This window comes from Ictalurus punctatus, chromosome 8, assembly GCF_001660625.3.
Source record: "Ictalurus punctatus breed USDA103 chromosome 8, Coco_2.0, whole genome shotgun sequence".
Lineage (NCBI taxonomy): Eukaryota > Metazoa > Chordata > Actinopteri > Siluriformes > Ictaluridae > Ictalurus > Ictalurus punctatus.
The window spans coordinates 21,248,913-21,273,902 of NC_030423.2; the positions used below are offsets into that span (position 1 = coordinate 21,248,913).

General features: G+C 42.0%; 1 protein-coding gene across 1 annotated transcript in view; it reads left to right on the forward strand.

Annotated features, from left to right (window-relative positions):
• The first annotated feature begins 454 nt into the window (after positions 1 to 454).
• kdm7ab (lysine (K)-specific demethylase 7Ab) overlaps positions 455 to 24,990 on the forward strand; it is a 37,590-nt gene continuing 13,054 nt past the window's right edge. The window contains exons 1-13 of the mRNA XM_017474220.3: positions 455 to 616; positions 11,197 to 11,282; positions 12,995 to 13,112; positions 14,204 to 14,364; positions 19,261 to 19,402; positions 19,620 to 19,806; positions 20,154 to 20,316; positions 21,961 to 22,048; positions 22,737 to 22,843; positions 23,348 to 23,439; positions 23,713 to 23,799; positions 24,413 to 24,685; positions 24,779 to 24,897. Of these exons, the coding sequence (XP_017329709.1) occupies positions 519 to 616; positions 11,197 to 11,282; positions 12,995 to 13,112; positions 14,204 to 14,364; positions 19,261 to 19,402; positions 19,620 to 19,806; positions 20,154 to 20,316; positions 21,961 to 22,048; positions 22,737 to 22,843; positions 23,348 to 23,439; positions 23,713 to 23,799; positions 24,413 to 24,685; positions 24,779 to 24,897 (1,721 nt within the window). The 5' untranslated portion in view covers positions 455 to 518. The remainder of the gene's footprint in view (positions 617 to 11,196; positions 11,283 to 12,994; positions 13,113 to 14,203; positions 14,365 to 19,260; positions 19,403 to 19,619; positions 19,807 to 20,153; positions 20,317 to 21,960; positions 22,049 to 22,736; positions 22,844 to 23,347; positions 23,440 to 23,712; positions 23,800 to 24,412; positions 24,686 to 24,778; positions 24,898 to 24,990) is intronic.

A 24,990-nucleotide genomic window follows, 5' to 3' on the forward strand; every position in this document is an offset into this window, starting at 1 on the left:
CATAATAGGTGCACTTTAATTGTATCCACTAGACATAACATGCCACCTATAGAAGGTAAAAATTACCAGTAATGACCCTCAGGGACCATTACAGTTTCCATTAAAACCAATACAATTCCCATTATAACCATTAAAACCATTACAAGGGTTTCTATTATTTTTTTCCTCTTGTGTCGTTTTTATTGTGTATTTCTGATGCATTAATAATAATAATAATAATAATAATAATAATAATAATAATAATAATAATAATGAAAAACAATAAAGGGTTCTTCTATATGAGTTATTTCTGGTGAAATGTGGACGTCAAATAGGTCGGATGTTTGTTTTGTTTTTTTGTGTGTGTTTTTATTATTACGTCAGAGCTACGTTCGTTTCGTGCCGCGTGCGTGATTATTTTTTTTTTAAAGGCCACTTCCGCATAATTAAGCAGAAGCCCCGCCTACCTTTTCTCCAGCCTCGGCGTTGTTTGGGGACAAGCAGACAGGCAGTCAGGCAGGCAGTCAGTCGGTGTGAAGATGGCGGCGGCTCCGCTGTACTGCGTCTGCCGGCAGCCGTACGACGTGAGCCGGTTTATGATAGAGTGCGATATTTGTAAGGACTGGTTTCACGGCAGGTAAGAGATTCACACGTTTGATAAAAATAAAAAAACCCCTCGTGAGCAAAAAAAAAAAAAAACAGAGAAGATGTGGTCTGTTTCCTGTGTTCGGCTCTCACGGTGTCAGTAATGTGTGTATATTTATGTATATAACGTGTGTGTTAGAGAGAGAGAGAGAGACACTACAGAGCCACAGCTGAGACGCTTTCATGTGTTGTTATTGTTGTTGTTAGGCTGTTAGGTTGTTCTTGGAAGCTTAACCGTTAAAAAAAACGAGCACCATTAACTCCTTACATGACTCGTACACTCACGTCATGTCGTTTCCGGTGTTGTTTTTGGTGAATATTGTTTACTTTTTGTTCCCACTGGCTTTAAAGAGCTAGGTAGCTAACAGGCTACCAGCTAGCATCGTAGCTTATAGATTTACTTGTAAGTAAGACAAGTGAGTAGTTTTTGTATTTGTTAAAAAAAGGATATCCTGGTTATTTTATTACAAATATCAGCGCTGTAAAATAGTTTATTTTTATCAGCTGATTTCCTTTTGACTTGCATATTATGTATAACGTGTTACAAGACTTTGCATTATAGGATACTTTTCTGAAGATGTGTGTTTGTATGTGTGTGTGTGTGTGTGTGTGTGTGTGTGTATATATATATATATATATGTATATGTATATGTGTATATATATATATATATATATATGTATATGTATATATATGTGTATATATGTATATGTATATATGTATATATATGTATATGTGTGTGTGTGTGTTTGAATATAAGACCCATTTGTACTGATTGTTTACATTCACTTATTATTGTTTTTCAATCCCTAAGTCGTGTAAACTGAGTGATTTTGTTTTAGGCTAAGGCTGTAAATAAACTTGGTATATTGTCGTTGTATATTATTTGTTGTTTAGAGATGTTTTAGTTCAGGTTGATGTTTGCTTTGCTAGTTCTTTATGTTTATATATACACCTAGTTCAGTGTGCCAAAAGTTACACACACACACACACATGGTGTCGTTGTTGGTGAACCTGCGGAAAGGGGGCACTAAACAAAGAGCAGCCGGTTTACTGCTGAACCAATTCAGGACTTGTATGTGTTTAATTTACTTATTTTAAACGCGTACGCATTTCCAGTGATAAATCTCGATTCGGTTTAAACTCAGTGCTGTGGGGTTTGTGTTTTGATCATTTATTTTCGCGTTGTTTCCGTGAAAATCGGCGATGAAGCTTTTCCTATTGCTGAGTGTTAAGTGTATTTGATTGGCAGCTGGGTTTGGAGAGGGGAGGGGAGATTGGGGGCGGGGCGGTGGGGATTTAAATGCTCCCTTTTTGCAAATATGGGCACGTGGTGGGAGCCGTCTAGTGGCCGGAATCAGGCCACGCCTCTTAAAGAGCCACACACCTGTTTTAAACACGTGGGATTTTTTTTTTTAGTTTGAGATGTTTTCTGTAGATATTATTAGTGACTTTAAGCAACAGTTGCGAATGGAAGGCGACGGCACTCTGGCGTTTATTGCGCATGCGCAACTTTAACTGCTTCTACTGTTCTACTGTAACTGTCTACTATTTGAGAACAACTGGTTTGCCATAGTCTTTACAGATCAGGCAGGAAAACATTGTTTTATGGTATATGACATTTATAATTGCATCAGTATATAATTGTACCATTAGTCTTTTATTTAATTTGTGTTATGTTTTAAACTTAAGATCATTTTAAGCTCATAGTAAACAAGATTATTATGATAGATTATGCAAGTACTGTATTGCTTACATGGTAAATCTATGTTTACAGAATTATTGGTATCATACAAGACTAAAAACTCTTCTTATGACAATAGATTGTTATTTAATGCCAAAAGCAATCATTCTCTTGCTTTTTTCAAATATTTTTTTTTTATATTTCAGTAAATAACTGAATGCTTCGTTGCGCCGTTTTGTCTACGATTGCTTAAGGATTTTCTACGTTCTCGGCTACGGCGGTGTAAAGGCTTACTTCCAGTCACCCTAGCCATTCCATTCGCAGCTGCTGCTTAAAGTCCCTGTTGTGCGTATAAAAAGGCGTTCGTATTTACGAGTTAGGACGTCTGACTTAATCCACAAATCAACATTATTAATGTTGCTGTTGAGACGCCAGTGTCAATCATGAAGCGGTCTGATGCGCCTACACCTTTATGATCAGACTTTGTTGTAATTAATTCTGTTAACAAAAAAAAATTGGTCTTTTTTTCCACACCTAATTATTTTCCTCTAACAGCAGCTTTGGAAATATTTGAGGCTGTAATTCAAATAGCAGGTCTACATCAATGCCCTCGTTTTAATACGTTTTGGTTTGTCTAGTAACAGTGTTTCTATAGTAACAACTCCTTCACAGGGACTTGTATGGCAGATGCTTGATATAATGTAAGCGGCGGAATTTAACTGCGAAAACGTAAACTTGTTAATATTCTGAAGTTTTCTGTAAGGAAGACATTTATGTAACATGTATGGAAGGAGTCTCCAGTGTCAGAGCTTTCAGAGGTGTAACTTTGACTTTTTTTTCCCCAGCTGTTTTCGTTTGTTTTGTGAGAGACCTTTTGTGAACATCCCCCTGCATTCGATGAGAAGCGTCTCTGTCCGTCAGCCCACTAAACAGGACCTGTCCTCCAGAAACCATAAAGCATCCTGAATCCTGTGATATTTTGGTTATATCACCCCACATCCTAATATCTTAAGCTCATACAGTTATACAGTTGTAAATTTCTGTAGGTGAGTTCGAGGGAAACAGCATTTCCACTCCTTTGTTGTTTCAGGGTCATGTGAAAATTCTCGTTGGTGGCAAACGCTCATGGATGCGGTTGGATAGAGATTAGGGAGAAATCTGCCAGCGTATTGCTTTAAGGCAGCGGTTTTGTGTCTCGACCAGCAGGATTAGGATGTCTAGCCAGAGGCCGAGGCCGGTCTGTTATCTGACTGTGTTCTCCGACTCACTCGGCGGCGGCAGCAGCCTCCGGGGAAGACGAGTTCAGAGGATTACGAGCCTCTTCGCTTTTCATGCCTGACAGTGATGAGGGACTCAGACTAATGTCTGTGTTACAGTAAAACAGCGCAGACTTCACCTGTGTGTGTGCACGCACGGCGTCGCCTTTATACACAGTTTAGACCGTGGACGTGTTTCTAAGCCTTGTATGTTCTTTATGAGATCCTGTTTATAATCTTGGTTAGGAGTGTGAAATGTAATTCTGAGCATAATCATATCATTATTATTCTCTCTGTGTGTGTGTGTGTGTGTGTGTGTGTGTGTGTGTGTGTGTGTGTGTGTGTGTGTGTTTGTGTGTGTGTGTGTGTGTATGAGAGGAGAAGATTGATCGAGGCTTGGTCGGCCCGAGGCAGCTTCAAAGCTTCATTTATCACTGTACCTGAGTGATGAAAATGTTTAGTTTTGTTAAGCTTTAATAGGATCACCTCACTGACTGGAAGAGAATGATAATGCAGTTTATCCGTAAGCTTTTAGCATGATACATTGCCATGGGATCTTAGTTATGATCCGTAATTCCTTTATTCACGGACCAGCTTTTGTGCATGTGGCCTGTTTGAATTTAAAAAGGGCAATAAACTACTGTATACACTCGTGCACATGAATAAAGACGATACAATTCTCGTTCCATAGTTCAGATCACTGTAGCACTAGTTTGTACATAGGGACACATCAATAAAATTCTTGTTGTTGGTACTCGTTGACTGATATATCGAAATGACTAGCATACTTATTACTCAGTATTAATTAGGCACGAAAAGATACGAGACATATCCTGATACAGGCTTCACGATATTCCATTTTTAAACATTTATGAGTCCCTCCAGGTTTGCGCGATTTTGCGATCGCAGAAATGAACGCAAAATCAAGCAAACTCCGCAACGTTCTGGAGAGCTTATAATTTTTCTAAATTGTTGCAGATTTTCCGCAGATTTGGGCCAAGACGCATCGCGTGACGCCATCACAACACGCATTCAGTCAAAGCCCTCTTCAATTCACGTGTGTGGAACATGAGTGCAGTGAAAAGCTCTCATTTGCCAATAAACATCGCTACAGAAGAGTGTGCAAAACAATTTCCCCACTTCAAGTAGTTTCCTGCAAAAAAAAAAAAAAGCACAAAAACTCTCAATCATACATTTTGGAAGGAAAAAACAGCAACAAAATCAAGCATTTTTGGTTGCCACAATCTGGTTGCAAAAACAACTCGGAACTCCTGAACGGACTGACTTATTTTCTAATGACGACAAATTAAACCACTACAGTATCAATACGTTGTATTGTAAGAAAATAAGTTTAGGATTCATAAAAAGGTGTAATTTTGCACAATTATTAACAGATTTTTTTTCCCCCATTTCTTTCATCATTGTTAAATGTCTCCACCGCTGTCCAAAAACCACCTCAAATGTACATGCATGTCACAGTTACCAATTTAATTGTACAGATGAGAAAGCAATCCTGATTTTATTTTTTTGTTTCTTCATCCCTTCGAAATTAATTTCTGGTTACGCCACTGCCAGCACAACATATGACATGCTTCTCAATCCTTTTTAGGCGCGAGTATGACTCGCGTCAAGCATAGCACACTTCCGTTGAGTTTAACCCAAGTTTCAGACCGCACTCAAGCCAGCCTCAGTAGAAACCGGAGTGCACGTTCATACAGCAGGTTACTATATTGTCCTTAGGATGGCTACTCTACGTAAGATCAATAAGAAAATCAGAGCAAAATGCTGTGAATTGCACCTTGCGGAGAAAGGAAAATGTGTGTCTCAGTGCTCACTGCTCGCTGAACTGAACTACTCCAGGCTTGTGTAAACTTATATGTACACGTAAATCATGGAATCTTTCACTCATTTTAATAACCATACTCTGGTACTGCTTTGCATACTCAAGTGGGCCATCCTCACAGTCTCTATTAAAGATACTGTTTTTTTTTTGTTTTTGTTTTTTTTTATTTAAAAAAGACAGTTTAATAAAAACAAACTTAAAGATACTGTTTAAACACCATGATGTTTTCTCAGATTGCTTGTATTGGAGGAAGATGCTTGAGTAGCTGCACTTGATAATTCCACAGAGCAAAGCCATAATCAATCGTGACACACACCCGGACAAGAACTTTTTCGTGTGCGTCAACCGTTTACGTCGCAATAGTATCACGTGGTATCGATGTCTAAATGAGCAGGCATTCAGATTTTGCAAAATGACATTTCTTAAAACAGACTTCACACAGCAAGTAACCATGGAACCACGTGTTATTGCTATGGATACCACGTGATGGACGTATTCGAGCTGTACAACAAACCGCGCTAAGCAGGAAATCTGACTTTTCATACCCGAGGTGAAGAGTGCGTTGTGTGAAATGTACTCTTCAGAATGCAGTTCAGAAGCACACATTGTCAAACCTGTGGAATAATTGAGTCTTCACCTGCCTACAGACACTGCACGCACGGCGTGAAGGCTGCTGTAGGAAGTCCCCAGCTACCGCTTGAATGATGGCCTGCTTCCTTTGCAGTACTTCCTCCGCTCATTACCTCGAGCAACATAAATAGTTTTGGGCTGTCTGGACCTTGGCACAGGATGAGTGGAACCTGTGGACCTCACTTTATCTTTCCTGTCCGCTTTCATTATGCTACACTTCCTGCTCCTCGGCTGTCTGATGAGTGAGCTTTTTTTTTTCGTGGACGATTTCATCCCTGACGTCCCTCAACAAAGCCGGATTTAGCCTGTAGGGGCAGCCATAGATCAAGTGGGTGTCTGTCGCAGTTTTTTAGGCAAGACAGTGATGGATATGCTCGTGAGGCCATTGTCAGGGTCTGCTTGAGTTTTGTATTCGGGTTTCACAAACTCTTGTGGCGACGGCCGAAACCTTAGACCTCTGCTTAACAAGGGGTCTGTGTGTTTGACTCGAGTAAAGGGGCTGACCTTGGTCACCTTTCCATCAGCAATGATGACTTGGGCAAGCTGTTGATGACATTTTGCATTGGCCATGTGTATCACCTGATGAAGGGTTTTCGACCGTTTTCTCCCAGTTTAATCATTTCAGCACTCTATTATCTCAGACCTTCACTATCAAACATCGACTACTGCTTTTTCTACCAGTCTATGATGTTGAAGCCTAAGACGTTGTTGTTGTTCCTCAGACACAGTGCCACAACTGTGGTAACAAGCACTGGTGCTTAATTTACTACGTTTTTATCCCGATTATGTGCAAATCCTACAACACTGGTTTGCATTGTCTCCCCAAACATCTACTCCCTGTCTTTAGTCTCCATTCAACTAAATTTGGTGCGCAAATATGGAAGTAAATGCATGGTCTTGAAATTCCAGGGTTTAACAATTAAGCAAACACGATGCTGTTATTAGGGGTATAACGATGCACACATTTCAGATCCGTTCCATTTTTCATACTGTAGCGACGAAGATTGCTAATTAACTCTCCTTCCAAGGTAGACAGGGTTGCCAGGTCTCAGCATAGTTCCACACCAACAGCATCACAAAAAGGCAGGAAACTGGCCAAAAAGGTTTGGGAAAGTTGTTGCTTTTAGCTGAATGTGCGTTGTGATTACGTCACATGACACGGCTCAGCCTAAATCTGCGGAAACTCTGCGGTAATTTAGAAAAAATTCTTCTTTGAGGGACTGACAAGCAGTCTACTTTGTTATGCTTTATTATTTTTGTGTCAAATTGAGAGCCTAGTTTTGAACGAAGTGATGATAATAATGCTGTATTTATTAAGTGTGTAAGGTTAACAGTAGACAGTATATAATTTTGTCTACCATCACATGCCAGAAGCTACAAAATCACAGACACAAGCGATTGTCAGATCTATACATGCCTACGAGAAACAAACCTCAGGCAACACGAGTCACCTGCTAATGTGAAGTCTGCTTTATTTTTTATTACGAACTACAGTCCATGCGATATCACGCTAAACACACTTGAGGGTACTCTACTCTGTTCTGCTCCTGACATTACAAGAACCGACTTTGCTAGCTGAGGTCTGTGAGGAATGTTTCAAGATTAGACTCCGGGCTATTGGACTCTGGACCATGGCTGGCTTGGACCAGGATTTGAACTCATGATTTGAACTCAAACCTCAGACAGCTACGCCACTGTGGAGAACCCTGAGGCATTTTTACTGTCTATATGTGCTAGAGAGTCTGACACAGAGAGAGTGAGCTAGAGCTGATATTCTGCCTGTCATCACTATGGAGACACATTTCTTCTTCTCTCACCCGAGGGGAACTATTGGATAGATCAGTAGGAGCACCATTGGTGGAAATGCTTTCCTTAAAACCCTGAGGATTAGAAGTCTATGGATCTACTGTGCTTGTGTGTGTGTGTGTGTGTGTGTGTGTGTGTGTGTGTGTGTGTGTGTGTGTGTGTGTGTAAAAGACTCAATGCCTTGAGTTCACCCCGGCCATTTGGCTTATCTGTACCAGAAATCTACCGGGCCGCTGATGGAGTACCTCTAGGCCCTCATTCCTTTCGTTATTTTGCCTGGACTCGTTCCTCCGTTAGGTCTTCAAAATCAAATCGACTAATAAGTTACTATGGTCAGGTCATAAGAGTAGCAGACTGTGAGGAGATAACATTTTTCAGGGATTCTCCTGATGTTTTTGTTTGCAGCGGTCAAAGCATTGAGGAGTGGATTTGATCTTTCTTTCAGATGAACACCGTTCTTACAGATTTAAAGGTTTTAAAGAGCCGAGCAGCCAGGGATTTGTATGTCTGTTTTGTTTTTTTGTTCGCAGCCAGTGCGTTCATCCAATTAACCATCAAGAGTGTGCTGTGTTTTTGGAATTTAAAAAAAAAATGCATAAAAGCTTAAACAGTCCTGGGATTGTAGCCAACAAAACATCAATCTTTCATCCTGTGCCACGAAACCAGCACGCAATCCTGGTGCAATAGCGGGCTAATGCAATCACCAGGCAAGATTTAACGTGTCATGCTGTAACGCTGAAACAGGATTATTGGAATGGCCCTTTATACACAATGTTTGGTAAACATTTTCCTTCCAAGTTACAGCGTTGGTTTCCCCGCGCTGCAGTATAATCGAATGCCACACCATTACTCCTGTCATTACGGGCGTCAGACCTGTCAAGGCTGAGCTTCAGAATCAGAGTAACGAGCTTTAGAGGCAGCTTTGTCTTCTCGTCACTCTCTTTCTGCAATTCACCGCTGTCTCCTGCTGAGGCTCTGCCAGTTTCTTTGTGCTCAGCCGACACACTTTCCGAGCCTGTTGCATCACTCTGCCTCTCCACTGGAGAGCTTCTGTAGAGCCAGCAACACGGCGATGATGCAAGCCGTCCTTCCCGAAAAGCCTCGACATCTCCCCAAGAGTCAGAGAGAGAGAGTGTATTCAATATGTGCTCGCTTTTTATATTTGCACCTTCGGCCTCATGTCTCCGTCCTCAGTCCTTTGTCCCGAGTCGAATTGTTTGATCAGGGGAAAGTTTCCAGTGTTTAATCATCTCTGTGAACTGCTTGACATGCCCCACATCCCGGAGGCTGTTTTTAGAAATCCGTTTTCTCCATGTCCTTTTTTTTCCAGCAGGAAACGGCGCAGTGGGTCAGCATGACATAACCGGCACGGTGACTCACGTCCCGAGCGCTCGTCTTCGTTACGTCACGACGACGAGAGCACTGATTCATTGTTCGCACAGGACGCTCAGGCAGGGACAGGGATTTGGCTGGAAGTCAGAATGAACAGCGCGGCCTCGATGAAGGAAGTCGACCGAAAGGGAATGCGGATGTGGGAGTGTTGCAGTCGCTTCCGATCTCTCCGCCAGAGCCAGATTATTTTTTTTTATATATATCTCCGTGTGCTTTATACAGCGATCAAAGCTTTTAAAAAGAGTTCTACGGGTGTTTCTTCTTGTTTACGACTGGTTTTTCAAAGTGATGGCAAATTTACGAGTTTACGAGTCGGTGCATTTTTTCCACCCCCGTGAGGCATCAGACACTGTCCTGGCCACCATCCCCCATTCCCCACACACACACACGCACGCTTCTTAGTAGGAGGGCCGAGCCAAAGCTTTGATGTGGACACCTCCGCCGCCGTTCCAACTCTGCTTACCCCTCCCAATGCCTGTTGTGCCACATGCTGCACCCCCGCACTTCCTCTCCCTGGAGCAACCCAAATATAACTGCACATCTGGAGTGCTGATTGGAGCAGGCCTGTCTGTCTGAAACCACAATCAGCCAGAGCTCACCCGGCTGGCCCAGAGTTACTTTCAGGTCATGGGAGCCGGATCTTTTACATCTTTCAGCGAATTAAATTCATATTGTGGAGCGTTAACAACGGAGCCAGGCTTTTATTTGATTTCCATAACATGGTGTTGATCTTTAATATGCTACTGTTTAAAAAATCAGGCTTTGTATATGTTTCGCTTGCTCATAACTCATTAGGCCTATTTATTTATTTATTTATTTATTTATTTATTTATTTATTTATTTACACTGGACCAGAAATGACCTTTTTTCAGTGGCCATCACTCCAGTACCAAGAGCTCTTGCTTTCACTACAGAGCCTGCTACAGTTCTTCAGTAACCGTCTCCAAGCGCTTTCACAGAAAGAGTCTCTTAGACTGACATTGTAAAGAGCCAACCACCTTTACTCGCTACTAAAGCCTCTGGTATACGTCATTTATTTACGTGTACGCTAGTGTAGGCGCACAGTCGTACGCATAGCCTTTCAAAGTATACTCCATTCGGCATGTATGCATACACAGGTGGTCGACGCATACGCATTACGACAACTTGCACTACCCCTCCTGGCCTACAAGAGTCAGTACAGAGCAGTAAAGCAGGTCTTTTGGTGTAGAGGATGACAACGAAGAAGAATCACAACAAGAACAATGTTTGGGCAATCTCTCGCCACGATTAGTACCCATATACAAATCCTTATACGCTTTAAGACTAGAATTATACAAATGAGTGTACTTTCAAACCTGCACTCGTTTCCGTTTATTCAGATTTTTTTTCTCCTTCAACTACCTTGAGAATCAACAGCCCTGGGTCACTGCTGCCACCTTGTGGAGCAATTAAACGGTGCTTAAGAATTGCACGTGTGACTGGTTGGAAAAATCGGGCGGCGCGCGTGCTCTGCTGATGACGACATTTGCGTCACGTGTACTGTACACTGTTCCTCGTAAAAAGTGAAGCATCCTTTTTTTCTGTTTAATTGTTCCAAACAAGGTTTTCTTGAAGATTTTAATAGATTGGATGCCTTGAACATTGATCTCTCAATCCAGTGAGTCGATCTTGCTCTGAAATTGTCCGTATCCCAGTATTGTCATGTAAATTATGGAGGAAAGAATGCATGGTCTAAAAGGTATCTTGGAAGCTTTGTGTAAACGTGTGTATTGTGGTACAATAATCATCAAACTCTTTTGTTGATCTTGTACTATAAGTAGAATGTTTGGTACATTTTGTTTATAGATTTAAATGTTTAAACCAATGCTCATGTATGTTCCATGTAGCCACGGGTCATCCTTGAGGAACACCCCATGACCTGTATTCAACTGTAAGAGGTTTTAAGTACATACATACTAATGTTGTTTTCATTGTGTTCTAGCTGTGTTAAAGTCGAAGAACACCATGCAGTGGACATTGACGTTTATCACTGCCCCAACTGTGAAGTTCCACACGGACCCTCCTTGAGTAAGACCTCTCCTCTCCTCTCTTCTCCTCTCCTCTCTTCTCACGTGTCTCATCGCTCCTCCTTTTCCCTATACCCCTCCCTCCTGCTTTATTGATTTCCCCTTTTTGATTTAAGCACCAGTGATTTCCCAGTCCCCCGGGAGGCGGACATTATTAGGCTAATTAACCAGTGTAATCATCAAACGGGTTGAACCGGACCCTCGTTGATCAAGAAGGTTGAGGGCTTTATGGTCTGAACTGCTCCACTGAAGTGCCCTCATAACTCACTGATATTCAGGTGAATGCTGTCCAATCAATTCAGCTGATAACTGTGACCATTTTGTGTGTTGCCCAGTCAAATCCAAATTAAAACGAATCACTTGTAACTTTAGATTAGAATTGAATGGAACAGCAATTTGCCAACAACTGCATTGTTTAATTTAATTTATAAACAAACGACATGTCGCATATTTTAATTATGGTGTCATTTAATCTTGTGGAACGTCCACAAGACAAGTTAGTTCCTGCTATCTCTTACGTTATATCTGTAGTAAACAGTTGTTCCCTCACCAACCCCGCCCCCAACCCTCTCTCTCTCTTTGTGTGTGTCTCTCTCTCTCTCTCTGTCTCGTGCTCAGAAACCTTTCAAAGCACTGTGATTTGTTACAAAGTGCTAAGAACCAAGACTCCTTCCATGAATGCTAAATAAATGTCTCCTAACAAAAAACTTTTCCACATCAAAGATTATTTTTTTTTCTTTGTGGAAAAAATGAAATTTTATATATATATATATATACTTGGATTATGTGGAGTGTCCGCCGTACACATCCCTGTGAACGAACTGTTACTTTAGAAACAATAATGTATTTGAATGAGTGCATTGATGGAAACCTGTCGCTCATGTTACAGCCGGAACTACTGTCTGAGGCGTACTGTTATACCCCATATTAATCCACACGTTCTGTGAATTCAACCCTACTGTGGAATAAATGCAATGAATTTATTGTATAACATGAGCAGTATTTTATTTATTTTTTACAAAATCTGTCAAGACCATATTTAGCAAGACTGAGACAAGTCCAAGTTAATACCCAATGTACACTGTATGACAAAGTTTGTGGACTCCTGTCCATCACACTCCTATGTGCTTGTTGAACATCTCATTCCAGATTTATTCCCCTTTTCCTGTTATAATAAGCTGCACTATTCTGGGAAGGCTTTCCACTAGATTTTGGAGTGTGGCTGTGGGGATTTGTGTTCATTCAGCTACAACAGCATTAGTGGGGTTGAGTTCAGGCACTGATGTTGGGTGAGGAGGCTCCAGTTCATCCCTAAGATGTTCAGTGGGGTTGAGGTCAGGGCTCTGTGCAGGACACTCGAGTTCTTCCACATTCTTCCAACCTTAACACACCATGTCTTCATGGAGCTCGTTTGTGCACGGGGCCATCGTCATGATGGAACAGGTTTGGGGATCTTTATTCCAGTGAAGGGAAATTGTAATGTTACAGCAAACAAAGACGTTCTATACAATTGTGCGTTTCCAACTTTGCGGTAACAGTTTGAGGAAGAACCACATATGGGTGTGATGGGCAGGTGTCCACATACTTTTGGGCACATAGTGTATAATAGATTCTGCCATGTATTGTAAGGTGCAAGGTGCAGTGCAGTGGGTTGGTGTGATTTAAAGGATTTTGTTCCAACGTTGAAATCCCACTGTCCTTCTGAATTTAAAGTGAAGAAGCGAAAGAACTGGCACAGGCACGACTACACAGAGCCGGACGATGGCAGCAAGCCCGTGCAGGCCGGGACCCTGGTGTTTGTGCGCCAGCTGCAGGCCAGGACCTTCGCCAGGTACGTGAATAAAGCTGTGGCCATCTGACACCTTCACACCCAAGCCCCTAGCCAACACCGGAGCTCTGCATGACACACAAGTGAATTGTTGATTCAGCAACCATCTGTTTGAAGAAGAAACAGCTGTTTTACTGACTACTGCAACAAGCGAAACGCCATTGCTAGTAATATTAAAGCTAATAAAAGTTTACTTGCTAGACCGAATGGATAGATAAAGCTGGCACGAGCATATGTACAGATGTATTTATTTACTCAAAAAACGCGCCAAAAGACTGGTTTTGTTTTCTTTAAAGACGACAGCTGTTCATCACCCGACTCTGAAAATCTGGAGTATCAGCTGATATAGATACCACTCTGCTTTTTTTTCCTTTAAAACTACTATGTTTTAAAATTGTATATTAATAAGATATTTTTTTTGGAAGCACATCACTTAAAAAATTAACTCTCTCACTTGCATAGCAAATATAATAAGGTATAAATCTAAAAAAAAAAAAAATTTCGTTCTTCTGCTTTTTTTTCTCTCCGATATCCGATCCACCATTGGCCCAATACCGCTATCGGATCGGTTCCTTATCTGGAATGATTGCTGGGCCGCGTAGCTATTTTGAGCTCTGCGATATTAACACGCACCCTGCTAGCCCCGCCCCCTTCGACGCATCTTAGATTAGTCATGTTTTGGCCTCTTCTGTGCTCTTGAATAATGAAGGATGAATACATTTGCGTTCAAATCACAACTTGCAAAATTTCTTCCAGTTATGAGCAGTTTGTCTCTTTACACAGGTAGAAAAGATCTGAGAGCCTCGATATATCAAGAAAGTTACATGGAGTTATCATTGTAACCAGGATGACCTGATTTAGATTTTGGAACTGATCCAAACAGGGTCAAGGTCGCAGCAAGGTCAAACGTCCGAAATAGTTTTTCTTCAGCAGCTTCCTTCATGTTTGAAGTATTTTGAAGGGTATTTCTGGCGTACAGATTAGTAACGGGAAGGACAACTTGTAGATGTCTAGTTCTACTTCCACATAAAATGCAGAAATCTCAGTATGCATGCATGTGCTTGATGTCACTCGCGCTCTGTCTCCTCGTACAGTGCCGACGAGGTCCTGACGAAGATGCATGGGAGCCAGGTGACGCAGCGCTATCTGGAGAGGCACGGCTTCCGTTACCCCATCGCCGTGACTCAGAAAGAAGGGCTTGGACTTCAGCTTCCCTCTTCAGACTTCTCTGTCAAAGACGTGGAACGATATGTTGGTAAGAGGAGTGTGTGTGTGTGTGTGTGAGAGAGAGAGAGAGAGAGAACGGTCAGCAGTTCCTCTCTTACATCAAAGCTAATGGTGTGTTATTCATCCACGTTATGTGTAATTACCAGCAGTTTAAATATTCATTATGTGTAATGGAGCTTAGTAGCGCAGCGCCATAACAGAATAGGCCAGGCGTCACGTAACTGTTGCGGGACGAACGAGCGTAGCCTCTTAGTGGGCCGTAATGAAATAAGCGTGTAGATGGATGCAGTGTGGCTTACACCAGCCCAGTGGGTCCTCACCTCCTCACCTCTCCAGCGCTTTTAGACCAACTCGAGGTGTCTGGTTACACACTCGCCACCTTTTACAGACAGCTCATGTTCATCTGCTGCAGACAGGGGGTTTGTCTGTAATGTGTAAGTCACATACACACACTTGCACAATATGCTGTAGTTCCGAGAGGTAGGGTGCTGATAGGTGGATGGAGGGAGGGAGGGAGGGAGGGAGGGAGGGAGAGAGAGAGAGAGAGCTGCAGTACTCGAGACTGGTCCTGAGACTACAAATGCATGGTCTCGGTCTTGTCATAAACTCGAGTGAAACTTTACTTGTCTCAGCCGAAGAAACCCTAACCCACGAGCAAGTACTCTATAACGTTCTCATTACTGTACAAAATGTAAATGTTTATCTCCACATGTGGAGTTATGATACACTAAAAGTGCCCAAAAGTATGTGGACACCCGCCCATCACACCCATATGTGGTTCTTCCTCAAACTGTTACCGCAGTGAAGATACAACAGCGAGATAATTAACACACCTGAGCATCCGGTCTCGACACAGACTCGGCCATGTGTAGTGTTGCGTAGCGCCCCCGTCATACTCTGTCTTGACTCTGACTCCACTGGCTGTGGTCTCGGTCTTGCCTCGGACTCCACTGTCTGTGGTCTTGGTCTTGACTTGGTCTTGGCTAAGGTCTTGAACCCAACACTATATATGCCAAGATGCATCATGCGACATCATCACAAAGCATATTCAGTCAAAGTCCTCTTCTATTCACGTGCGTCGGACACGAGTTTAGCTAAAAGGTCTCGTTCACCCAAAAAAAAAAGCACAAAAAACTCAGCATCACAAATTTTGACACAAGCTGCAGCGAAATCGAGCATTTTTGGCCGCAACAATCACAGAAAAAATGCTGTACGGGCTGGTTAAGTATACCAGATCTCTGGTGTGTTTTCCGTCTCTGTGAGGTTCGTCTATGCCGGAATCCCACTGGACCGAAACGGCTGAGAACATGGTCGGCATTTATATAGTGCTTTAATCTGAGCGATTCTAAAGTGCTTTACACTGTTTCTCATTCACCCATTCACATACACTCGCACACCAATGGTAGCAGTGCTGCCATGCAAGGCGCTAACTTGCCATCAGGAGCAACTTGGGGTTCAGTGTCATGCCATGTGGGCCGGGAATCGAACCGTCAACCCTACCCGGGAATGGAGTGGACAAACCGCTCTTCCATCTGAGCCATAGCCGTCCCATCTGAGCACGTCTGAGCGAGGTCGTCTCTGTCTGCACTGAGAAAGTGATTCGGCTGTGAATCGACTCAACTGTATGAAGTGAATCAAGCCGAGTTGTAGAATTGGACCAGCAAACAAAAAGAGGAAAAATATTGTAGAGAATATGCAACTAAAGGAATATGCAACAGAGATCAGTAATGTCTTTCGTTCTGAGCAGATGCTTTATTGGCATCACTCGATAAACTCTCCACGCTGACGTTACGTCTGTGGCACGGCTTAAAAGCCTACAGATTCATGTCTTCAGTGCACTGCTGGAGAGCAAGAGAGGGAGAGAGTGCAGATTAGCTACCTGGCTAATTCAGTTAGCACAGCAGGCATCCCGCCTTGAGCAGCTCGATCGAACGCTCGCCGTTTTCAACGTCTCCGTTTCCTCCTTCTCCATGAAACACTTCTTTTGTCTCTAAATCTTTTTTTACTTTCCCAACACCAGATGTTGACTATAAAAAAGTGTGTTTGTGTTTCCAGAACTCTCATACAGTGTGTTGGGCTGGAGGGATTAATTTGTGAACTTTATTAGTATAATCTTGGCGTGAGCGTGTGTGAGCGAGTGTGTCGTATATTTTGTGCTCAGGGAGTGTTTTGCTGTTAAACTAAACTGCCATGCCTGTGATGTAATTTTCGTTATTGCTGTTCTGTAACGCTCAGGCTTTCCTTGTAGGAAGAAGAAGCAAACAGTTTACATTTTGCAAGTTAAAAGGAAATAAATAGCTCGTAACAGTGTTTGACTTTTATTAATATTTGTTCAAACTGGACCGGCTGGAAACAGCCACATGCACAGTAACAGCTGTCGCAGTGCAGCTTCCATCAGCTACACAAATATAGAACACGTTTTTTTTTTTGTTTTGTTTTGTTTTTTTGGTAAACAGTGCTACTGGATTAATTTGTTGGATTTACGAGGTAAAAGTTAACGCTAATCTAAGACAAATACATAAAACACTGGAAATTTTTTTACATAGAGTTCATTCAGGGTGGTCATTTCAGAAGTGTTAATGTTTCTAAAAGTTAGTAGACAACAACAAAAAGCAGGACGTTTTAAAACATGGTTTATCGTACCGAAGCAAGGACCAGGTGACACCAGATCTCTCACACTCACTTTGTCATAAAAGTGTTAACACATAGGAACCCCATTATTCAGTCCCTTTAGGATTTTGTGATCGCAGAAACGAATGCAAAATATTCGGAGGAGCTTGCAATTTTTGAAAATTACTTCAGGTTTTCTGCCGGCTCCGGCGGAGATGCGTCACGCGACGTCATCACGACGCGCATTCAGCCAAATCCCCCTTCAATTCACGTGTGTCGATCATGGATACGGCTAAAAGGTCTCGTTTACCAACAAACACCGCTGCAAAAGACAACAATTTCATGCAATCCTGCCAATTCGCAAAAAGCATACGTAACTTGCGTCGCAAATTTTAAACGAAGCCGCAGCAAAATCGAACATTTTTGGCGTCAACAATCACAAAGGAACTCTGAAATCCTGTACGGATTGATTCAAGAAACAGCTCAACACGACTTAGTATTTTAAAACGGTGACCTAGAAACACCAAATTTCCTCTGCCCTTACGTTCAGAAGAACGATGATTTCACAACCTATGTATAAAGCATAGAGTTTGCTATTAAGCTTTTTCCCCTTTCAAAACAACAACCTCTGCACAAAAATTCTCCTACACTTTATTATATTTGTGACTTGTCTACAATCAAAAGAATGACTTCATAACCTAAATACACCCCTGGTTTTTTTTTTGTGTGTGTGTGTTTCGTTTTTGATCTTTATAACAACAAGGTCTGGATTGTGTTATTCCGCTTGTTGATTTATTAATGAACGCGTCGCTTTTTAACAGTTTAAACAATGTCATGTCACCCAAGAACGAAATTGCTTCCTGTTATCACAATACGTTACACACATACTCTCTCTCTGTCTCTCACACACACACACACACACACTCTAGCTTGCGCTCTCTCTCGTGCTCTCACTCTCATTCTGGGGAAACGTTGACTGAAACAAAATTTTGTGATGCATACCATGAAGCCCATTCAGTCCTGCTTCTTAAAGAAAAATATTATTGTTATTAGATATAAAAGACGTTGTGTTCAGCAGCTCCTGTTTTTTCCTCCTGGATTAATTTTGAATTTGTGATGCTCATGTAGCAAGCAATACTATTGACAAAGTTAAAATGAAACGGAGATTTTCTGTTGGGGCCTATAGACTTTCCCTCATGACATTAGGTTATTCGATTCTGTGGGGATTTTTATTAAGAAACTGCCTAAAACCCTTTTTAATTATCTTGGTTTTAATAGTTCTTAACTGTGCCTTTCTTAAGTGTATTTCTATTGTTTTCTGTCTTACCATTTAGCAAGTCTTGAAGTATTGTGATTTGTCACGGATCGTGTAACTCATTTTAGAAAAGTGCTACACATCATAAAGATTTATTTACTTACTTACTTATTACTTATTTATTACTTACGTACTTATTTATTGATTACTTATTACATAATGTCACAGCTGATGCGCTGCAAAATATTTTGCCGCACCCATTCTTTTGATCCGAGATCAGTGTTTAATCAAATTGCCCCAGAGGAGAGGAGAGGTGAGGCGAGGTGAGCGTGGCTCTGACTGACATCTTGCTCCTGCCAGCTGTCTCGGAGATCTTTAAGCCTCTGCGTCCACCAGCTGCTCGGTGGGGACCTCTTTCACGCCATCTCCCTGACAGGCTTGATTTGTTAGCTGCCAGCTGCCGCTCCTATCCTCATAGTTAACTCTTTTAGCCACAACCTTCTGTTTCCACAACGGAAGTGTTGAAGACTGGATTTCAGGTTTATCCCGTACTCTAGAACACGTGTCGGTCGGCTCGTCTGGGAGTCGACGACATGCTGACTGGCTAAATTAGTAAGTCTATATGGGTAAATATTTACGGAGAAATTGATTCGATTGTGCAGAGTGGTCACGGTGAGAACTGTTAATACAAATCTATTTTGGCAAATCATTAGAAGAAAAGTGGGGAACGTAAGAGATTGTATTGAATACATGGCTGTGACAGCTACATGTTTGTGTGTGTGTGTGTGTGAGGGTGGAGTCTTTTCCAATTTTCATGTTTATCCTTAATCTCATGTCCTCTGGATTTCTTAATGAGTGTTATGATAAAGCAATAAACTGTCATGATTCAGAAAGATTTTTTTAGAAGGACATCTTCAGTAAATTGATTAGCTGTTAAAAATCTACAGTTTCGTTTATCTCTCTCTTTGATAAATAGATTCGATTTTATTATTATTATTATTATTATTATTATTATTATTATTTTAAATAACCGATCTACGAACGCGACTTTCTTCACAGGTGGTGACAAAGTGATCGACGTTATTGACGTAGCGAGGCAAGCAGACAGCAAGATGAAACTGAGAGAGTTCGTCAAGTATTACTACAGCCGTCAACGGCCAAAGGTGCTCAACGTCATCAGCCTCGAGTTTTCCGACACCAAGTACGTAACTGTGTGTGTGTGTTTTCTTTACGCCTTGCTAATGCAGAGGAGAACCTTATTGAGTCCTGAGCTCAGAGTACTTCATCACGAATATGGTGTACAATAGGAAGACGTTATGATGTATATTAGGAAAGGCTAGAAAATGGCCACCACTGTCACAGAAGCACATAGATTGCATTAAAAAAAAATTTAACCACAAGGTTCTCTGGTTTTTCAGGATGTCTGAGCTAGTGGAAGTCCCTGACATTGCACAGAAGATGTCCTGGGTAGAGAACTACTGGCCTGATGACTCCTACTTCCCCAAACCCTTTGTACAGAAATACTGCCTGATGGGAGTGAAGGGCAGCTACACAGACTTCCACATAGACTTCGGAGGCACGTCAGTGTGGTACCACGTGCTCTGGGTATGTCACGGCACGTCACGGGGAATATTTTATTCATTTGATAAAGCTATTCTTAAAAACGTTTCGTGGAGCGGTTTTCAGTCTGCCTAGCTCCGTGACATCCGAAGCGCTTTACTGACGCTCCAATGGCGTCTGTAGTCTGTTCGGATGGATATACATCCAACCGAACGTGCTTTAGACACCTCCGGAAAGTCAAATTAAATATATTATTTACTAGTTAGTTTATATTTCAGTGATTTAGAAATCTAGTTAGGTGTAGTGTTAGGGTTTGACAAAGAATAAGTCAACCTGCCATTTTAGTTTTTATGGTCCTTCTTTATTGTGGTGGTGTGTGCCTTTTTACACAGGGCGAGAAGATATTTTATTTGATCAAGCCTACCCCAACCAACCTCGCGCTGTACGAGGAGTGGAGCTCATCACCGAACCAGAGCGAGGTGTTCTTCGGTGAGAAAGTGGACAAGTGCTACAAGTGCGTCGTCAGCCCTGGAACCACCCTGTTCATCCCGACAGGTACGACTCCTGTGTCACGTCTCACATCCCACTGCTGTCATTCTCTCCACACCATTCATTATATCTGCAGACTGGTCATTATGCCCGCCTGTAAGTACACTGTATTGTTATGACTTGGTTAAGTATCCCCCCCCCGAACTTTTCCATATATAGTTCTGTTATAACCTGGAACTGAAATGGATTTAACTGGACGCGTATGTAATGAATCGACATTGAACGACCCACGATATTGATAAAAGATATTGAAGTGGAGGGAAATAAATGTTGTGATTGCAAAAGTATTCACCCCCCTAAATTAGTTCTGGTCACAAAGTTATTTGATCGTGTACAATTAAAGTACTCGCAATATAAACACGCTTGTTCCTGGAAGAACCCAGGGTTTATTAGAGAACATACCTAAACGAAGAGCATGAACAACAAGGAGATATCAAAACAAGTCCAGGACAAATGCCTCGATCTGTTGTACTCGGAATTTGATTTTCCCAAGTTCCGATCTAAACACGTTCCAGTGCTTCGGCTCAGGAAAACATGGCGGCACAGAGCAAGGTCATGTTTGTATAGCTGTATTTATAGTCTGAGTTTTATGAGTATATAGAAAAAGATCTACATGAATTATGTCTGCGCGATTTAACGATGAGAATTTTATCCTGTCTTATTAGTAAAATCAACAGAATTGCCATAGAAGACTAAACTTACCAAGCTTTTTACAACACGAAGGCTTGCATATATTACATAAAATCAAGTTTAATCAAGTAGAAAGTGATGCGAAGGGAAATGCGTTTACTGTTGACTGTGCGCCGCCATGATGATGTGACGTGAGGTGCATTTAGAACGTCAGCGAACTCTGGGTGGACGTTGCCCCAGTTTCCTACCGCAAATTGCGAGTCGAATGAGGGTTCAGTAGCACTTTTCCGTGTCGTGGGTCGCGTTTTTCCGAAATGCAAGTGCTGGGAAAGTATCGATGCGGGTTTAGTTATAAAAACCATCTAAAACTTTGAACTTCCAGAGGAGCGACGTTAAATCCGTTGTTGAAAGCGGAAGAATACGACACAGCTGCGACTGCCTTGTAGGGGGCCGTCCACCAAAACACAGTGAGCGGGATTGTTTTGGATGTCCCGTACATTTCTGTACGAAAGCTAGAAAGAGTTTAAAGCGTGGACATTGAGGTGAGAGGAAGCTCTGCTTTTCCACTTAAAGACGTGCAGCTGCCTTTAATGGCGGCTCCACAGGAAGCCCCGGTGTGATTTCTGTTCTTCGCTCTGGGGTCTGACACCGTGGGAGTCAACACTCGCCATCTCCACCACACACAGACACTTTCACGTATAAACACACATTCAAACTCTGATCAAATCAGCTACATTGCAGTTAGTGGCATCTTCTATTCTTCTGTCTTCATCACACACCCTCTGTCGCTCACAGCACACACACTGTGACACACTGTGGGTTCCTTTTAGTGGATTTTTTTTTTTTTTTTTTTTTTTTTAAATCTTTTTGATTTTGGTTTGGAATCTTGCAGGATATTAATGGCTGACAGCTGGAAAAGTAGGGACAGCTGCAGTTTGTTCAGAAAAGTAAGTGTGTGTGTGTGTGTGCGCGCGCCTGATGTATTGGTCAGCTGCTGATGTTTTCCGTTTCTTTCACCAGGATGGATCCATGGAGTTCTGACCTCTGAGGATTGCATGGCATTTGGAGGGAACTTTCTCCATAACCTTAACATCGGCATGCAGCTCAGGTGAGAGTGTTCAAGTTTACATTTCAGGACATTTTTTAGATTTGAATTCAGACTTTGTTAAATTGTGTTCGATTTAACTCTGGAAGTTGGAACTCTGGCTTGAACTTGTTGGATGAACTACACTAAGGCCAAAAGTTTGTGGACACCTGACCGGTACACCAGTATGTGTTCCTCCTCCAAACTGTTCTCACAAAGTTGGAAGAAACAGTTGTATAGAACGTCGTTGTGTGCTGTAGCATTACAATTTCCCTTCACTGGAACTAAGAGGCCTGAACCTGTTCCAGCATGACGACGACCCTGTGCTCAAAGTGAGCTCCATGAACACATGGTGTGTTAAGGTTGGAAGAAAGTGGAAGAATTCGAGTGTCCTGCACAGAGCCTTGACCTCAACCCCACTGAACATCTTTAGGATGAACTGGAGCCTCCTCACCATCCCAACATCAGCACCTGATCTCAACCTCACTAATGATCTTGTAGCTGAATGAGCACACATCCCCACAGCCACACCCCAAAATCTAGTGGAAAGAGGGAATAAATCTGTAATGTTGTGTAAAATAAGCACATATTGGTGTAATGGTTAGGTGTCCACAAACCTTTGGCCATATAGTTTATCTTAGGTAATGAGTTGTTGTAGTACAGTTTGTGCTTTTTGTGTGTATGTTCATTTTATGCACACTTTTTTTCTCAGGTGTTATGAGATGGAGTGGCGGCTAAAGACTCCCGAACTCTTTAAGTTTCCTTATTTTGAAGCTATATGCTGGTATGTGGCCAAGAACCTGCTGGAGACCCTCAAAGGTGTGTAGCAGTGTTGAATAAAAACTCTTATGATTTTTTTTTTAGAGTGATGATATAGTCTATATTCACAGGAATATGGGGGGGGGGGGGGGGGGGGGGGGAGAGCATAGAAATAAGTGTTACATGTGAGAGTTGTCAACAGACCTTATAACCGTTGCTTTGTTACAAGGTGATTTAACCCTATGCTAGTGCTATTCACAGAAGTGTAATAGCAAGCTAGCAAAACAACTCAAGCTGGGATATATTCATGAATGGCTTTAGAAGATAGGCCAACTTAATTTTTTTATATATATATTTATTATTATTATTATTATTATTATTATTATTATTTTTAAAGAGTTAGGGTTAGTCCAGTTAGGAGTTATTTTTGATCTTAAGATTCCTGGACTAAAAATCGCAGCGTAGCCCTGTCCATATTGTTATTTATGAACAATACAGATAGCGCTGTATCGCCCAGATGTTCCTAGACTGTTCTGATGACAGGTTTTTGTTTCTCTCCATCAGAACTGCGAGAAGATAACTGCCTGCCTCCTGATTACTTGACTAAAGGAGTGAAAGCTTTAATTACTGCACTGAAGAACTGGCTAAGGAGAGAGGTAAGACACCACTAATAACGTGTCTTCTTTGATGACGTCAAACTGGCGTGCATCACGCCGTGTTCAGTGTCGTTTGCCCCGTTCTCAGCGGCTTTGCCCCCGATCTTCTCTGTGATTATCTCAGTAATGTAATCTGCCCCATGGAGGAGCGCAGGAAGGGCAGCAGGTCAGAGCTGCTATCTGGTGTCCAGTGAGCAGGACCCGAAGCTCAGACTTCCCCCGTCTTACCACAAAACCCATCATTGTCTTCTCCTTTTCGCTCTTCCACTCCAGGTCACCGAGTCCGCCAGCGAAGTCCCCGATCATATCAGACCCAACCATCTCATTAAGGAGCTCACCAAGGAAATCCGCTACTTAGAGGTACCTTTCAGCACTCATCTTGCTAATGGACTGCTTCTGATTTTTCACCTGTTCTGCAGCTGCTTCTGTGTCCACACAGTCGGTTCAGTTCCAGCACCAAAACTGTAAAAATCTGATTAATTACACGAGCACCATTAATACAGGCCAGGGCTTCCTGAACTGTTTTTTTTTTTTTTTTTTTTTTTTTTTTTAAATTATTATTATTATTTTAATTATTTTATTTTTTTATCAGCTGGACCCCTTCAACCTAACATCATCGTCTTTAGTACTTTAAGTAGGATAAAATAGACTTAACTTTCACTGTTCTCAAAGCCAGAAGTCTAATTTTTAAAGTTTAACACAGTTGTTAATATGATTATACTATTTATTATTAAACTCGAATATAGTTACGTCATGGTTTGGTTCTGGAGTCAGTAGAAATGTGAGATAGTACTTAAAATATTCTAGCTTCGGCATCAGTTGTGTGTTGGAAAAGACCGCGAGCTAGTGTTTATGATTGTGGTTGTCGGTATGATGGTCATGCTGGAGGTTTTATGCAAAATTGGATGACACAAGTCTGACTGTGGCTGAATCTTCTGAATGTGTTTATATTTATGTATTTTTCCTCCTGTAGGAGGATCAGACTGCAAATGCTGGGAGCAAGCCTGTGAAATCTCATGGAAGCTTAGCGTGTCCTTCCACGAGATCGTCTCACGAGAGAAGCTCCCAGATGCGCAAGAACGGCAGACAGCTTCGGCATCACCACCACCACCACCACCACCACCATCATCATCATCATCATCATCATCATCACTCACACGTGCCCAAAGCTCCTTCCAACCTGGACATTTTTGAGCAGCATACTCAGGAGGTCCTGAAGAGACTGGAGATGAGCCCTTTTGAGGATGTACGTCAACGAATCTACATGTATACCCTAATGCGCAGGAATCAGAAAGGTGTCCTCTAGCAATTGTTCTGCTCTCCTGTCTCTTCTGTTCAGGATTCTTCCTTCAGCCTGAAGGTCAAGTTCAACAAGGTGTCCACGGCCTCCGCCGCAGCTGCTGAGAGTAAGCTGGACAACCACCTGCGTCTTGTGATGTGCAACGGACGCATTATCAGGTATGGGAGACTTTACTTCCTGCTGTTCCTTCTCGTGTGCAATGATGGAACTGAAATAAAACACAGTTTAAAAAATCCTTTAAGAGTCCTATG